The sequence below is a fragment of the Bidens hawaiensis genome, unplaced genomic scaffold, assembly GCF_021521415.1.
Source record: "Bidens hawaiensis isolate Kalapana, Puna unplaced genomic scaffold, B.hawaiensis_p1.1 tig00000296_1, whole genome shotgun sequence".
Classification (NCBI taxonomy): Eukaryota; Viridiplantae; Streptophyta; class Magnoliopsida; order Asterales; family Asteraceae; genus Bidens; species Bidens hawaiensis.
In genome coordinates this window covers 187,627-201,569 of record NW_027491024.1, presented here as the reverse complement: position 1 = coordinate 201,569, position 13,943 = coordinate 187,627, and the positions used below count along the sequence as shown (strand labels likewise).

Genomic DNA, 13,943 nt, shown 5'->3' with positions numbered 1-13,943 from the left:
TGTGATTACATCATAGAGTAATTACATAAATTACTCTACTTGATTCTCACGTTTAGCACGTTAATTTCATTTATATTTGATCCAAACTCTATATATATATATGTATGTATATAATGGTTCAAATAAGAATATGGAGTTTCTTAGGAATGGTAAGAATCAACAAATTTTTAACATTTGACATTACAAATTATGGTGAAAGAACAATTTTAGGAAACTATGTCGGTTATTGGTAATTTTAAATCTCAATCGTTGATTAACATGATCCAATGACTATGATTTATTCCTAGTCTTCCTAGGAAACTACTTATTTTTTAGGATAACCCTCATTTATATATCTACCTATATACTAATAAAAGAAAATAATTTTGGACACATGACATGTTAAGATTAATTCTCACTATTAAATTCCTGTCCAAATCACTTCTCTTCTATTGATGGAAAAGAAAAAAAATATCTTTCAATATATAGTATAGATTATAAATTCAACATACCATATCAATTGACCAATCTCAATTGATTAAATTATTAATGCCATAAAGTATATTGTAAACATACTTAATATAAAAAAATATTAATATAATAATTACATGCCATAAAAGATATTTTCTTCAAATTTAAACGTAAATAAAAGAGTTTATATTTAAAGAGTACACTAATATTCAATTTTTGAAACATCTAAGAAAATTATAATAGTTTTTTTATTTTTATTTGTTTCATATATTCAATGTTTAATAAGTCTTAAAAATTAAATAATATAAAGAGACTTAATTATATATTTTTATTTGTATTAAGTTCTTCATTGTAATTTATACATTAACTTATCCCGTGTAATATACGGGTTTCTAAAGCTAGTATATATATATATATATATATATATAGGGGATGGATCTTGCGAGAAGTGATATTACAGCGAGAAGTGCGAGAAGTGAAGGTATAACTCCATTAATCCCTAATTTCACTCCCTTTCATATGATGTTACATATATATATGTAGGTTGGTTGTATTTATGTCTTAATTACACATTCAAACCTACTTACAAACATATAAATGTACCGAGCCACATTCAAACCTATGTACCTATACACATATAAACATACATACACATATACAAACATATGTACACATATACAAACATACGTACCTACACACATACATATACACCTACACAACGCACCTACACATAAGATAGGGAGTGAAATTAGGGATTAATGGAGTTACACCTTCACTTCTCGCACTAAAAAAACTTCTGAAATGATCCAATACCTATATATATATACATATATATATATATATATATATATACTTACAAACATATAAATGTACCGAGCCACATTCAAACCTATGTACCTATACACATATAAACATACATACACATATACAAACATATGTACACATATACAAACATACGTACCTACACACATACATATACACCTACACAACGCACCTACACATAAGATAGGGAGTGAAATTAGGGATTAATGGAGTTACACCTTCACTTCTCGCACTAAAAAAACTTCTGAAATGATCCAATACCTATATATATATACATATATATATATATATATATATATATATATATATATATATATATATATATATCTTTGAAGAAAGTTATGTGAGCCAAACATCACATTAAATAATTTTTTAGCATGTCCAAATTTGATATCTAAAATTTATCGGGAATATCTCATAGAATAGTAACCAATTTTCAAAAGTGTTCCAATTAGGTCACTCATGCATATTTTTCTTAAATCGAGTCACTAAATCTTCAAATCGAGTCTCACCGATTTTTTTGTTTATTAAGAAAGAAATAGAGGATAAGATGTGGGGGTCGAAAATTACAATATATGTAGTTATATTTAAAAAAAATAAAAAAACGTTAATTATATTAAAATTCAAAAATAAAAAAATAAACTCAACGTCGCAACTCAACGTCAACATAAAAAAATAAAAAGATTTCCTATGTCAAACAAAACATAAAAACGTTAAAAAACATGTTAAAACCTTTAATTTAATAAAATGTGAAAGTTGAGTGACCTAATTGAAACACTTTTTAAAGTTGAGTGACACTTTTGAAACACTTTTAAAACTTAATTAGTATTATATGAAATTGACCCAAAATTTATCTCATATAGTTTACTAGTTAGAATATTCATTAATTTTTTAGCTAACCATCAATATTCCGTATTTGCCATTAAAAATGATGCGCTTCACATCATTATTTATTTATGTGTTTGTATGAGTAAATATCAAACGTGAGTAATTATGTTACCTTTTCTTTTATCCAAAGAAACCAATAATTGTGTTATGTGTGCCTTATGGTTATAAATATATGATGAAGTAGAAGTGGAAGGATCGCACTTGTGAGCATATGAGTTCCCAAAAAACAGCAAGAAGCAATTAAGGATTTCTTTGCTCACTTGCAACTCTTTTCTTCAAGATCAATGCCACCACAATCGTTTCCCCCCGAAAATGAAGTCGGGAAAGTTCATCATGACGACCATCCACCGCAACCAAAACCCATCCAACGGAAGCCCGGTGGTTGGAAGTCCATGCCTTATATTCTAGGTATTAATATAATGAAGTTCCCTTTAGACACTATATTAGCTAGTTACATATATAGCTTCTATATTCTTGTTTGGATTCCCGTTCACTCATAAGGAAGATTTGTTGACGTTTAGCGTCTATATTCTTTTGGATTCTCGCTCATTCATAAGGCTTTGTAGACTCAATACTTCTAGACACTTGTTTGAAATCTCGTTCATTCATAAGGCTTCATAGACGTTTAACTTTGTTTGGATTCTCGTTCAATCCTTTTAAAAAAATACATTTGTATGTAGGAAATGAATCTTTTGAGAGACTCGCGTCATTTGGGTTGGTAGCTAACTTCACAGTGTTTCTAATGACGGTATTCCACATGAACCAAGTAGCAGTATCAAACCTAATCAACATTTGGTCCGGACTTACCAATTTTACTCCTCTCATCGGTGCCTTTATCTCGGATGCTTATGTTGGCAAGTTTTGGGTCATTGCCTTCTCCTCCTTCGCTACTCTTACGGTAATTTTCATCAAATTTGCTTATGAGCCATCAAGGTTGGCCATGGCATATGGCAGGGTAGTCGACGGCCATATGCTCGACTACCCGCTAGGCCTGGATTTTTTATTTTTTTTAAATTATATGTATTTTTATGAAAAACTATATCTATACTTAATGTTTTAACAAAAGGTTGTGTGTTTAAGTTTCATTTGAAACATGTTTTAGTCTATTTTTATACATCAGTTTTTTAAACAATTCAAATCATAACTAAGGAAGCCAATTTAAAAATTAAATTGTTTAAACCTAAAAAAATATTTTTTTTACTTTAGGTCCAAAATATTGTTCGTCTTCGGCCCAAATTTTCTTTTTCAATTCTCAGAGTCGGCCTTGTGAGCAATATGTCTTTTTACAACTAGTGGTAAAAGGTAAAACGCTAATATTCCAATTCCATTTGTAGTAATTTTATATGCTTGTTATATCGTCCAATAGTTCACGTTATTTATGTCGATAAAACTACCAATTTGGTGGGACTTAATGATTGATTAAACATTAAAGAGACATGTACATATATTTATTGGTCTGCTGTCATTTTAACTAAATTTATTGAGCATACGGTACTCGTCTAGTCGTCTTCATCTTAACTACATCAAACAAGCAATCAAACATTAACAGTCTTATAATTATAGGGATGAGCAAACGGTATCAGATACCGGTATCAAATTGGGTATTGTCGTTACCAATTTGTTATGATTTTTTAATTTTTGAGGTTTTGGGATAAGTACGATACCGGTATTTTTCCGAATTTTTACGTTTGGTAACGGTACCGAACCAGAACCGTATAGGTATGGTATCAAGTATTTTAGTACCGATACCCATATTTTGGCATTTTTAGTACCGGTAAGCTATCCCTATTCAGTTAATTAATTTATAGTTTTATGAAATATTTTAACAATTTTTTTCATACATGCATAATGGCACATACATAATTATTATTGAGATATTCCCTATATTATATGTGTATCACGTATGAAAAAGTATACATGATGTCATGTCTATCATGATGACTGAATGATTATATGAATTTGTCCTAAATATAAGTAAAATAAAGAGAAAGGTTTAGCTTGGTCATCCACTATATCTCCAAAAGGTGTAAATGATTTTTTGGACCCTTCATGGAGATGAATGTCATTAACGGTTAAAGTGAGGGATACTTTTGATGGGTTTTGTTTTTATTTTATGTTTATCTGGTACAAGAAGTTATATATAAAAATCTAGGGGCTCTTAAAATGTACTCCTATTTAATAAAACTAACGATTAAATTGCTTGATATGTATTGACAATCACATACCAACTAATCTCCTTTGACAGATAATATTTTTATATATTAAAATGTAACACGTGAACTTTCATAAACCCATATTTGTCACGGTTCATTTTCATCACTCGTTTAAGAATTCATAAATGAATATCTCACTCATCTTAATACTAGTCTCAAACGGTCAAAGTTGACTCTAGAACAAGGCGTTAGAGTATCCTTTCCTCTCATCTCCTTTTCTTTTTTTTTTTGTTAAAAAGCTCAAGAACAAGGCGTTAGAGTATGTTTGAGATTGAGTTTGAAGACACCTTATTAGTTTATTGACTTTTTCAAAAAAGCCAATAAGTTAAATGGTGTTTGACAATCATAAAAATTCTTTTTGTTTTAGCTTTTCGAAATAGTTAATAAACAGTTTTCTAAAAGCTCAAATCATGATTTTTTGAAAAACCCAATAAGACAATAAGCAGTTTTTAAACTCAATCCCAAACATGCTCTAAATCTCTTCTCCCGGCTACATCCAATATGCCTTAACACCTTATATTTGAGACCAACATATATTTTGTTAATGGACTATGTGAGATTCGAATAAGATACAAAAATACCTTCTTATATAGACTCATCTACCTCCATTATATTTACTAACCATCATAAATAACACACGTATATAATGCTATCTAAGGTGTTACTTCCTAGTTAGTGGCTTTTTATTTTGGTGAGATATTCCTGTTTTTTATCTTTATATTTTTTTTAACAACTACTTCCTAAGTTGTTAGACTACTTGTAGTGAGTGAAGTTTTCAGGCGATGAAAGGGCGAGAGGGGTGAGAACACCCCCCCCCCCCCCCCCCCCCCCCCGCAGCGAAATGTGGGGTGAAATGGGGGAGAAGGGGTGGGGGCGAGAACCTTTTGTCGCTTCTCTTTCTGATTATTATTATTATTATATTAATTGTGTGTGGATATATATATATATATATATATATATATATATATATATTATGCTACAAAATAATTACACCTCAAAAACAAATTATTACCCTTTGCTGACTGAGCGCCACGTGTCGCAATTCACCCAATTTATAGCCCATCCACTACACATGGCGTTAGTGCATTTATGTTCTAATCATTTACACCACCACACTTACTAGAAAGTAATTTACTTGCTCCTTAACTATTTAACAATTTTAATTTATCATCACCCACACACACTTCTGCGCACATATACATATATATTTTTTTACCGGTCAACACATGCATAATTTTCTAGATACTTCGTACGGGTTAAAAAGTCACTACCAACTAGTCCAATCAAGTCGTATGGAATTGTTAAGCGTCTTAAAGTTATCTTCAATGCTGGGGAAAACTCACCAGCCTGAAGGCTCACTGGTGGCAAAACCCATAAGCCCTCAGGGTCGAACCGGAGATCACAAAGATCTCGGTTTTCCTTCATTGAGTCACCCATTCCCTCCTCAAAATGTTGTATGTGCGGATCGAACATGGGTCTCCATTGAAAAACCCAGCATATAGATATAAAATTATATACTAATTTATATATCGATTAATTTCATTCTTGGTGTTTCGGTTTGGGTCTAGCAGCTTTCTAGTTTCAGCCGTTTGTTTATGAATGCATCTAAGTGAATACAGCCAGAAAATCAACTGACAACCACAATACGACACGACAAGTTAAAAATCATTAAACTATGTTTCAATTAACATGTGATATTGGACATCTTAACATGGTCGGCCCTAAGCCCTTCACATATAAGTTAAAAGATCAGATAAGTTAGATAACTATAAATAGCATCTCTAATTCTATTTATAGTTATATTATATAAAAATAAAAATAAAAATAAAATAAATCATTTAGAGCTAACATAATATAGATAACTTTAATATTTATACAGGGAATGATGATCATGACCTTAATAGTGGCATTACCAACGTTGCATCCGCCATCATGTCCGCGCCAACAAGCCATAATCAACCAATGTCAAGGCCCGACCACTAAACAACTTGGCATCTTAGTCTTAGCCCTTGGGTTCCTGTCCATAGGAACCGGTGGGATAAGACCATGCAGTCTGCCTTTTGGTGTTGACCAGTTTGACCCAACCACCGATGAAGGTAGGAAAGGCATCACTAGCTTCTTCAATTGGTATTACACGACCTTCACCGTCATCGTGCTCATATCCATGACCCTTGTGGTCTACATTCAAGACTCAGTGAGTTGGGTCTTGGGGTTCAGTATCCCAACCGCGCTCATGGCATGCTCTATTGTGTTGTTCTTTGTGGGCACTAAAATGTACATTTATGTCAAACCTGGAGGTAGTATTTTCTCTGGGGTCGCACAAACGCTTGTCGTGGCTTACAAGAAACGTAACCTCAAGCTCGAAAAGGCAATGGCTAGAGGGATGCTATATGATCCACCTGGTACTAAATTAGGAACATATCAATTCCCAAAATTGCCTCTAACTAATAGGTTAAGGTAATGTGTTTAAACTCCATATTACTTTATTATAAATAATATTCATATGTAAATATTTATTTATTTAAATTTTGCTGATTAATCAGGTTCTTCAACAAGGCTGCTATAATAGTGGATGGTGAAGTAAACACTGACGGATCTCGAGTAAATCCTTGGAAGTTGGCAAGTATACAACAAGTTGAAGAAGTAAAATGCCTAATCAAAGTTATCCCCATATTAGTTTCGGGTGTTCTTTGTTTTGTAACACTAATCCAACAAGGCACTTTCACCGTGTTACAAGCCTTAAAAATGGACCGTCACCTCGGTCCACATTTTCAGATACCGGCCGGCTCGATAGGTGTCATATCCATGATCACCATTGGGATATGGCTCCCCATCTATGACCGGATCATTGTCCCGTCTCTTAGAAAAATCACAAATATAGAGAGCGGGATAACGCTCCTCCAACGTGTCGGTATTGGTATAGTTTTTTCCATAGCATCAATGATAGTTGCCGCGTTGGTTGAAAAAAAGAGACGTTACACGGCTACTTACCATAACCGGCCCTTATCGGTCGCGTGGCTCGCACCACAACTTATCTTGATGGCATTTGCCGAGGCGTTTGCCATTCTCGGTCAGCTTGAATTATATTATAAGGAGTTCCCGGATAATATGAAGAGTGTGGGTAATGCAATGTTCTTTGTGACCATAGGGGGTGCAAATTATGTGAGTAGTGCCTTGGTTACTACGGTGCATAAGGTGACCGGGAAACATGGGCGACCCGATTGGTTAACCGCGGATATTAATCGCGGTAGAGTTGATTACTTTTATTATGTGATAGCTGTAATGGGGGTGTTGAACTTGGGGTATTATCTTCTGGTTGCATCTCAATATCAATATAAGGAAAAGAGCCAAGATACCCAAGATGAATCTAGATTTGATATTGAGTTAAACGCATCAAAAAAATGATACAAGAAGAGTGCGTATAAATTTTATATAGTATTGCGGTTATTGTAATAAAACGAGATCGAGATGAATATGCATGATTATACTTATAGTAAATTGTTTAAAATTGTTAACGTAGCGTTGCTTATGAAAATACTGTAGTAACCTGTTAGACATTAAAATCATCATCGTCGTCGTCGTCGTACTCACTATATCCCACCAATAGCAAAGCTATGGTAGGGTCTGAGGAGGGTAAGATGTAGACAGTCTTACCTCTACCCATAAGGATAGAGAGGCTGCTTCCGGTGAGACCCCCGGCTCGATAGTAGTTTTGCATCAAGCCTTGGACATAAGGCACATAGCACTCAATCATCGGGACACCGGCTGATCGGTGCATGTACCCTTGTCTTTCGGCTATCAACGCCACTACATGATGCCTGATTAACCGTCCGTCACTTTTAACGTTATTTTCACGAGATTAGTAAAATAACGTCAAAATTAGTGCATTTAAAATCATGCATATATAATTTGTTCTACTAAATTACACAAGAAATAACCATGTTTTAAATATCAACATAAATATACCCTGGTAAAGCATTTGATCACTCTCCCTTGGGGTGAACAGATAATAAAATTAACCGAACTGAAATCGAATTAACTAAAAAGGTTGAATCGGAAAAACTGAACTGAAGCATTAACCGACGGATAATTTTTGTTTTTTGGAAAACCAGGTTCGGTTTTCCATTTTCAAAAAAACCGAAAAAAACCAAACCGAATCGATTGATGGTGATGACGACTAAGACTAGACTTTGAAGATGAACAATATAATGAATGAAGATTGTGACAAAACTTTTAGTGTTTTTTGATTAAGAATTTTGATGAATTTAAAACTCTACTGCTTTAGCAACTTTGTATTCATATGGTTTCACGTAACATACACTTTTTTTGGTTTTCGAATGCAATACATATGTGGTATCTAATACGCTCTTACAAGCTTATAATAATCATTTTTTTTTGCAATGTCTACACATTGATAAAGAAACTGACTATAACCAAACCGAAACAGAAAATACGAAAACTGAACGGTTTGTATTATAAAAAACCGATGACTTCATATTCGGTTTCGGTTTGGCCTAATAACTGAACCGGACCGAAACATGCTCATCCCTAACTCTCGTTGTTTATCCTCATATTCCTTTTCAAAACCGATCAAAAACTGCATCAATTAAGTCATCAACCTTAAGCACAAATACCCGTCACCTTTTTCAACAGCCATCGAGAAAGGAGAGAAAGAGGGAAAGAATTTATTATTAATATAAGATTTAAGTAAAGGTGTTACAACGTTACAAGAGACTAAATTTGAAAAATTATAAATAAAATTCAAATGCAAATGTACGGAGGGGAAAAAATAACTATTTTACAGCCTATACGACCGTATAGACATATATGAGCCGTATGAGCATTTAATTGCTCGTATTACACCCGGTACACCATAAAACATGTATACGAGCCGTATAGGGCTATATGAACGTATATAAAACTTATTTTTATGTATATGGACCAGATGTTTATTAATATGTTATTATGGCTAAATTTTTTATTGTTTGCTTAATCATTGATTGATTATTGTGTATTGACTATTGTAATGTGTAACACAATATAATCTTAAACGAAGGTTCTCGGGGTACAACTATAAATTACTTAGGCTATCCGGTGTGGATCTCGTTTTGCCGCTCAACGGCTGACGTGGTGAGCGGCGTCGGCGGCAAACACCGCCCCGGTGTCATCGGTGCCGCCTAGCGGCGAAGTTATGGGTGAAATTTCACCGCCCATTTCACCGTTGAAAGCTTCAGATCTTGTTTCTTTCTTTCTTTTTTTAATAAATCAAAGCACAAATTGGAGGATTTGGTGAATTGTAAGATTTAAAGGGTTATTTGAGAAGAAGAAGAAGATGAAGAAAAGATGCTGTAGAGAAGAAGAGGAGTTTTGAGAATGAGAAGAAGATAAGATGATGTATTATGTATATTTATATTTTTTTTATTAAATTGTATCTATAGTTTATATTACTGTAATATATTATGTTTTTTATTTAACATTTAAATGTATATATTTTGTAATATAATTATTAAATTTGAGGTTTTTAATTTAATTTATTAAATATAATTTAATGTTTTTAAATATATCAGAATATTTGTATTTAAAAAAAAAATAAAATTAACTTTTATTATATTAAACTAGTCTTTTATATATATATATACTAGTTTTTATCCCCCGTATTACGGGGGTTGTTTTATATTATTTGTTTTTAATATTTATCTATTTTCTGAATTTTTATTTTTTTATTATATAAAAGTTAATATATAATATACTTATAGTTTTATATTAAATTGTTTCACAAATTATAAATGAGATATTATAACCCGGTTTATAAGCTATATGAATTTGATGAGATTCAAGACCCGTTTATTTTTTTACTATAAAATTGATTTTTTTAATTATAAATAATATGTATATTTTTTTAAATAAATTATATATTAATTTTTAATATATTCCTAATTTATAAAATTTTTGTATCAAATATTTGGTGAAATTAGTTTTTAATTTAATGAGATGCTATAACCCGTTTAAGAAATATCTGGGTCTGATAAAACTCATACCCTTGAATTCGGGTCAAATGCATGAGAAGCCTCCATTTAAAAATCAAGCAAATCTGATGACTCCAAGAAAAGAGGGAGCGATCTCATCGCGACACCTAGGATATATATATTTATTTATTTATTTATTTTTCAGTTAATTTTTTAAGATCATTTTTTTAATTTTTAAAATTGAAAAATATGGGTGATTATGAGAAGCTGTCATTCAAAAAATGGGCCTCTAATGATTTTATAACTTCTTTAAAAAACAATCTTCTTCTCTTCCTTCATCAATCCATTATTTCATAATCCGATTACAAATCTTAACTTACTGTATCAAATCCATATCGACGGAAAGATACATGACGCAAAAATTCACATTATTAACAACCAATTAATATGAAAAATATCCTGGGTATTTCACATTATTAACAACCTTGCCATAGAATTACAAAGGATTAAAAAAAGGACACAAACTTCAAAAAAAACGCATAATTTCAGTTACATGGCAAAGAACCCTCACAATAAGCAAACTAAAATTGACCCATAACCATGTTTAACGGTTTAAGTGACTTATGTTTTATTACTCTTAAAATGAATACGGGTCAATGATTTAATTATTAAAGGGATGTCATCAATTACCTAGTCATTAACGGGCCGATACATGCTATATATACATGTAACAGGCTGAACTCAGGTTATGTTTCATCTCAAGCGGGTAATACCAAAATATTACTCTTATTAGGTGAGAAGCGTGGTTGCCGAACAAATCAATAGCAAGATCAAAGCACAAAACGTAGATTTGACCACAAAATTCAAATGTATCATATATGAATGCAATAAGAGCTAAAAGATAAGAAGATACTCAGGATAATGTCTATTGACTTGTCTTCCAATCCAGATGAGGAGTTCTCTCAAAGTTTGGGCAATATTAACCTATAAACAGACTAAACGACACAGTTGAAACTGAATCATGCTTTATGAATACTTTAATTTTACTTCACAACTTTTGTTTTATTAATCAAATAAAACATCCACTGATAAAGAAAAGTGAAGAAAAGAATATGCATTATCTAATCTTTTGAGAGGCTTCAAAGAGTGGCTTCTAACTCGCCTTCTAACCCGCATTCTTCAGTTTCTGAACAAATCAAACAACCAGTTATCAAAACAAACACGTAATATTCCCGTAAATCCATAATTGTTTGAGACCCAATACTGTAGAAACTGCCAAAATACTCTCCAAGCAAATGTTACCCGATATCCAATTCACTATAGACAGGTTTACAAACCAAATTATATATTCCTAAAACTTAAAGACCAAACCATATTCCTACGTCACGTGAATCATAAATAACAGCCTGTAGGCTTAATGGCACCGGAGTGCCACCAAAGTTCATGCTTAGGAACATAAAAATGAAATTTTCACTTAAACTGTAATATAACAAAGTGATAAAAGAACCAAGTAAGGTAAAAAACAACTAACTTGAAAAAAAGTTTAGACACAATCTAGTTACATGAGGAGCTGACACAAATCCAACAATAAGAACAATAAAAGACTTAATTTCACAACAAATTATAAAGAATCAGAAATATAATAAGTATACCTTTAATATCTTAAAAACCTCAATGATCTTATATACATATACTGTATGTTGAACATAATAAAAAATACATAAGTAATTTTTTTTAGTCACTAAATCATAGAAACGTGCTTAACAAATTACTCAAAACACATGTAAATTCAGATTATAGAAAACCTAACCTCATGTATTTTGGTTTACACCATCCATGCGTAACTCATGCCCTCTAATTCCACCAAATCACTACCGTGATATTCTTGCCCACAATCAACAATCAAATAACAATTACAAACTTACAACCTTCTTCAACACCACACACATTCTGCTTATTTTTGATTAAATACTAGATATAGATCGGAAAGATCGTTCAATATAACATATCTGTTAAGAGGTAGCGAAACGGTGATACAAAGAAGTTGGAACAGATGTGATGTTATCGGAGATTGATTGAAATAGATAATTAGCACAAATTGCGTTGATTAATGATTCGATATCTGCAAGGAATTGATAGATCAAATATAAGATACTCATGTGCGGACATAGAAAAAACCTAATATAAATCCGAGATAATTACCTATTCAGCTTTCGTTCTGGTGATGGAGGAACTGAAATCAGATGTGAAGGGCTGTGGAGGTGTGAGATAGTGGGAAAAGTGAAACGAAAAAACCTAAGGGAGAATTAGGAGATACGGCTATCGTATTTGAGATGTTATGACCTGTGTAAAGAAATGGGTTCAAACCGGGTTAAATCTCTTTATTTACAAATCAAGCAATCTGGTTGCTTTAGAGGGGTGGGGAGCGATGTGAGAGTGACACGTAGAATTTTATAATAGACAATTATATAGATAGATATATATATATTATTTAATTTGAAAATGTATGAAAGTGGTAAATTGGTGACCATTTCCATGATATTATGGAAGAGAGTTGAGTGAAATGAGGTATGATGTGGCGCTGACGTATCACTATTAAGTTGAAGGTAAAATGGTATCCATACCATATAGTCTTAGTCAAGTATGTTATGTAAATTTTAATAGACAATTTATTATCTTATACTCCATCCGTCCCATTATAAGTGTCATAGCTTGACATTTTCGGTCTTTCTTGTTTAACTTTGATCGGCAATATTTTTGTTTGTGTTATATAATACTTGATGTAAAATATATGAACGGATTGGGTTTTAAATGTATTTTACATTGATATAAATTTCATCAAGTATGACACGAACAAAAATATTTACAGTCAAGGTTACAAAAAAAAGACTTGAAAAGTCAAACTAGGACATTTAAATTAGGACGGAGTGAGTAATATTATATTATTCAACATTTCAATATAAAACATAATTCTATATAACTGAAACAAAACATGAGAGGGTCGAAAATGAGAGCAACTAAAATTGCTAAAATAATATGGTGTAAGTCCGGGCGATGGCTTCATACATATAGGATGTTAAAGTCATAAATCACATAAATACACGGTCATCAAAAACTTGTGTACAAAAAATTGTCTATACGGCCTGTGTGGGTATATACGACCCGTATACTATATGGGGCACTACAAACAGTTACCGACAACGTCCGACACAAACTGATATGACTCACGTGCCCACAACGTATACGAGCCGTATAGACAAAAAAAAATTGTATGTGAGGATACTAAGCCTTTCAAATATTAAATCAGTATTCCATAATTTAGCCTAAACTAAATATATGTTTGTAAAGTGTAAACTCACTTTCCATATATATTATATTCCAATTTGATATGTTACGTTACATCATATAATCTTATCTTGTGTGGCATGCGTAGGTATCTTTTTAGCAAGAAGCGTACCGTGATTGCATGTTTTGTTTGTCTTCTAGAACACTTGAAGTCATGTGATGGGCCAAAAGTATGATAAAGTTAAGAAGGCAAGATTCCTCTTCAACGCATGTCAAAATTCAAATCAATTCTACGAAGAGAAAGAGATGTGTTATTTAT

The 13,943-nt window shown here is 32.1% G+C and overlaps 1 protein-coding gene across 1 annotated transcript; it reads left to right on the top strand.

The window, feature by feature from the left end:
- Positions 1-2,338: 2,338 nt before the first annotated feature.
- Positions 2,339-7,848, top strand: LOC143620383 (protein NRT1/ PTR FAMILY 2.13-like). Its single transcript, XM_077092094.1, has 4 exons — positions 2,339-2,568; positions 2,841-3,058; positions 6,253-6,830; positions 6,917-7,848. The coding sequence occupies exons 1-4, from the start codon at positions 2,445-2,447 to the stop codon at positions 7,776-7,778; spliced, it is 1,782 nt and encodes a 593-aa protein (XP_076948209.1). The 5' UTR covers positions 2,339-2,444; the 3' UTR covers positions 7,779-7,848.
- Positions 7,849-13,943: the final 6,095 nt, after the last annotated feature.